General features: G+C 48.2%; 1 protein-coding gene across 1 annotated transcript in view; it reads left to right on the plus strand.

Moving 5' to 3' along the window:
* LOC139542286 (voltage-dependent T-type calcium channel subunit alpha-1H-like) overlaps nt 1–5,000 on the plus strand; it is a 115,260-nt gene that overhangs the window by 71,355 nt on the left and 38,905 nt on the right. Inside the window, exons 9-10 of the mRNA XM_071347532.1 lie at nt 1,047–1,136; nt 4,940–5,000. The exon at nt 4,940–5,000 is cut by the window's right edge and continues 132 nt beyond it. Of these exons, the coding sequence (XP_071203633.1) occupies nt 1,047–1,136; nt 4,940–5,000 (151 nt within the window). The remainder of the gene's footprint in view (nt 1–1,046; nt 1,137–4,939) is intronic.

Consider the following 5,000-nt stretch of genomic DNA (forward strand, 5'->3'; position numbering starts at 1 on the left):
TAATGCTAATCTAGCCGCTGTGTCAGATTTCAAAAAGCGAAAGCACACCATGCGATTATGTTAGCCACAAAACACCATACAGACATTTTCCATGTTACACAATAAATGTTTGTTTTGTTCAATAATGTCTTTATGTCCAAAAACCTCAGTCTTCATTTAGTATTTCATTTAGTTCAGTAATCAAAAGTCACAGTGCGCTCTCAAATTCAGACAAAAAGTTTTTAAAAAAGTACAATAAAAGTTAGTAGAAACATGTCATACGATGTTTAAAATCCTCAGGTTGTTTTTGTCATAAACATTCAATAATATTTCAACCGGACAAAAGCTTCGTCAATAGAAAAGGAGAAACAAGAAAGGCGCGTTCCTGATCAGATGCATGGCTGGAAATATCCACTGGCCACTGATTGAAAGTGCTGTATCTCCCTCATTTTCAGAGTAAAAGCCTCTGGCCACATGTAGAAGAAGCCATAGAGATCGTGAACTGGGTCCTAAGTCTTTGTATGGTGGATAGGCTTTCAATGGATAAAACAGCCTTTCAAAATAATAGTACTTCCTGGTTGGATTTTCCTCAGGTTTTCCCCAGCCATATCAGTTCTGTTATACTCACATACATTATTTTAACAGTTTTGGACGCTTTAGAGTGTGTTCTATCCAATTGAATTGAATTGGAATGAATAAGAATGAATTTAAATTAATTGAAATTAATTGGAATTAATTGAATTGAATTGAAATTAATTGGAATTAATTGGAATGAATTTAAATGAATTTAAATTAATTGGAATTAATTGAATTGAATTGAAATTAATTGGAATTAATTGGAATTAATTTAAAAATTTAAATAATTGGAATGAATTGAAATGAATTGGAATTATTGAAATACATTGGATTGAAAGAAGATAGGATAGTTAGTTATATCTTCTTTTCCCTTTTCTGTCTGTCTGTCTGTCTGTCTGTCTGTCTGTCTGTCTGTCTGTCTGTCTGTCTGTCTGTCTGTCTGTCTGTCTGTCTGTCTGTCTGTCTGTCTGTCTGTCTGTCTGTCTCTCCAGGCGTTGATGTCTCTGTTTGTGCTGTCCTCTAAAGACGGTTGGGTCAGCATCATGTATGACGGATTGGACGCCGTGGGGGTAGACCAGCAGGTAACACACAGACACAAACATACACAGACACACAAACACACACACACACACACACACACACACACACACACACACACACACACACACACACACACACACACACACACACACACACACACACACACACACACACACACACACACACACACACACACACACACACACACAGACACACACACACGCACACACCTCAACGGGTATTCAACCTTCTTTGCGATATATGTAACTTTGGTGAGGTGTTTGACTGGAAATGCCAATAAAGTTTATTGAATAAAATTGAGAAGGAACAGAATTCTAATTAACTTTTGTAACTTTTAGGCTTTTCTGATCAAATCAGGTATTAGATATGTTCTGGTAGTCCCCACATAGTACTGCTATAGGCCTCCAGGTCTGTTCTGGTAGTCCCCACATAGTACTGCTACAGGCCTTCAGGTCTGTTCTGGTAGTCCTCACATAGCACTGCTACAGGCCTCCAGGTCTGTTCTGGTAGTCCTCACATAGCACTGCTACAGGCCTCCAGGTCTGTTCTGGTAGTCCCCACATAGTACTGCTACAGGCCTCCAGGTCTGTTCTGGTAGTCCCCACATAGTACTGCTACAGGCCTCCAGGTCTGTTCTGGTAGTCCCCACATAGTACTGCTACAGGCCTCCAGGTCTGTTCTGGTAGTCCCCACATAGTACTGCTACAGGCCTCCAGGTCTGTTCTGGTAGTCCCCACATAGTACTGCTACAGGCCTCCAGGTCTGTTCTGATAGTCCCCATATAGTACTGCTACAGGCCTCCAGGTCTGTTCTGGTAGTCCCCACATAGTACTGCTACAGGCCTCCAGGTCTGTTCTGGTAGTCCCCACATAGTACTGCTACAGGCCTACAGGTCTGTTCTGGTAGTCCCCACATAGTACTGCTACAGGCCTCCAGGTCTGTTCTGGTAGTCCCCACATAGTACTGCTACAGGCCTCCAGGTCTGTTCTGATAGTCCCCATATAGTACTGCTACAGGCCTCCAGGTCTGTTCTGGTAGTCCCCACATAGCACTGCTACAGGCCTCCAGGTCTGTTCTGGTAGTCCCCACATAGTACTGCTACAGGCCTCCAGGTCTGTTCTGGTAGTCCCCACATAGTACTGCTACAGGCCTCCAGGTCTGTTCTGGTAGTCCCCACATAGTACTGCTACAGGCCTCCAGGTCTGTTCTGGTAGTCCCCACATAGTACTGCTACAGGCCTCCAGGTCTGTTCTGGTAGTCCCCACATAGTACTGCTACAGGCCTCCAGGTCTGTTCTGGTAGTCCCCACATAGTACTGCTACAGGCCTCCAGGTCTGTTCTGGTAGTCCCCACATAGCACTGCTACAGGCCTCCAGGTCTGTTCTGGTAGTCCCCACATAGTACTGCTACAGGCCTCCAGGTCTGTTCTGGTAGTCCTCACATAGCACTGCTACAGGCCTCCAGGTCTGTTCTGGTAGTCCCCACATAGTACTGCTACAGGCCTCCAGGTCTGTTCTGGTAGTCCCCACATAGTACTGCTACAGGCCTCCAGGTCTGTTCTGGTAGTCCCCACATAGTACTGCTACAGGCCTCCAGGTCTGTTCTGGTAGTCCCCACATAGTACTGCTACAGGCCTCCAGGTCTGTTCTGGTAGTCCCCACATAGTACTGCTACAGGCCTCCAGGTCTGTTCTGATAGTCCCCATATAGTACTGCTACAGGCCTCCAGGTCTGTTCTGGTAGTCCCCACATAGTACTGCTACAGGCCTCCAGGTCTGTTCTGGTAGTCCCCACATAGCACTGCTACAGGCCTACAGGTCTGTTCTGGTAGTCTCCACATAGTACTGCTACAGGCCTACAGGTCTGTTCTGGTAGTCCCCACATAGTACTGCTACAGGCCTCCAGGTCTGTTCTGATAGTCTCCACATAGTACTGCTACAGGCCTCCAGGTCTGTTCTGGTAGTCCCCACATAGTACTGCTACAGGCCTCCAGGTCTGTTCTGGTAGTCCCCACATAGTACTGCTACAGGCCTACAGGTCTGTTCTGGTAGTCCCCACATAGTACTGCTACAGGCCTCCAGGTCTGTTCTGGTAGTCCCCACATAGTACTGCTACAGGCCTCCAGGTCTGTTCTGGTAGTCCCCACATAGTACTGCTACAGGCCTCCAGGTCTGTTCTGGTAGTCCTCACATAGCACTGCTACAGGCCTCCAGGTCTGTTCTGGTAGTCCCCACATAGCACTGCTACAGGCCTCCAGGTCTGTTCTGGTAGTCCCCACATAGTACTGCTACAGGCCTCCAGGTCTGTTCTGGTAGTCCCCACATAGTACTGCTACAGGCCTCCAGGTCTGTTCTGGTAGTCCCCACATAGTACTGCTACAGGCCTCCAGGTCTGTTCTGGTAGTCCCCACATAGTACTGCTACAGGCCTACAGGTCTGTTCTGGTAGTCCCCACATAGTACTGCTACAGGCCTACAGGTCTGTTCTGGTAGTCCCCACATAGTACTGCTACAGGCCTACAGGTCTGTTCTGGTAGTCCTCACATAGTACTGCTACAGGCCAACAGGTCTGTTCTGGTAGTCCCCACATAGTACTGCTACAGGCCTCCAGGTCTGTTCTGGTATTCCCCACATAGTACTGCTACAGGCCTACAGGTCTGTTCTGGTAGTCCCCACATAGTACTGCTACAGGCCTACAGGTCTGTTCTGGTAGTCCCCACATAGTACTGCTACAGGCCTCCAGGTCTGTTCTGGTATTCCCCACATAGTACTGCTACAGGCCTCCAGGTCTGTTCTGGTAGTCCCCACATAGTACTGCTACAGGCCTACAGGTCTGTTCTGGTAGTCCCCACATAGTACTGCTACAGGCCTCCAGGTCTGTTCTGGTATTCCCCACATAGTACTGCTACAGGCCTACAGGTCTGTTCTGGTAGTCCCCACATAGTACTGCTACAGGCCTCCAGGTCTGTTCTGGTAGTCCCCACATAGTACTGCTACAGGCCTCCAGGTCTGTTCTGGTATTCCCCACATAGTACTGCTACAGGCCTACAGGTCTGTTCTGGTAGTCCCCACATAGTACTGCTACAGGCCTTCAGGTCTGTTCCGGTAGTCCTCACATAGTACTGCTACAGGCCAACAGGTCTGTTCTGGTAGTCCCCACATAGTACTGCTACAGGCCTCCAGGTCTGTTCTGGTAGTCCCCACATAGTACTGCTACAGGCCTCCAGGTCTGTTCTGGTAGTCCCCACATAGTACTGCTACAGGCCTACAGGTCTGTTCTGGTAGTCCCCACATAGTACTGCTACAGGCCTCCAGGTCTGTTCTGGTAGTCCCCACATAGTACTGCTACAGGCCAACAGGTCTGTTCTGGTAGTCCCCACATAGTACTGTTACAGGCCTCCAGGTCTGTTCTGGTATTCCCCACATAGTACTGCTACAGGCCTACAGGTCTGTTCTGGTAGTCCCCACATAGTACTGCTACAGGCCTACAGGTCTGTTCTGGTAGTCCCCACATAGTACTGCTACAGGCCTACAGGTCTTTTCTGGTAGTCCCCACATAGTACTGCTACAGGCCTCCAGGTCTGTTCTGGTAGTCCCCACATAGCACTGCTACAGGCCTCCAGGTCTGTTCTGGTAGTCCCCACATAGTACTGCTACAGGCCTACAGGTTTGTTCTGGTATTCCCCACATAGTACTGCTACAGGCCTCCAGGTCTGTTCTGGTAGTCCCCACATAGTACTGCTACAGGCCTCCAGTTCGGTTATGGTAGAACCAATAAGTCCTGATCAGCCTATATCTGATAGGGTGTTTTATCTTCCTCTTCCAGCCTGTGAGGAACCACAACCCGTGGATGCTCCTGTTCTTCATCTCCTTCCTCCTCATCGTCA

This window comes from Salvelinus alpinus, chromosome 2 (genome assembly GCF_045679555.1).
Source record: "Salvelinus alpinus chromosome 2, SLU_Salpinus.1, whole genome shotgun sequence".
Lineage (NCBI taxonomy): Eukaryota > Metazoa > Chordata > Actinopteri > Salmoniformes > Salmonidae > Salvelinus > Salvelinus alpinus.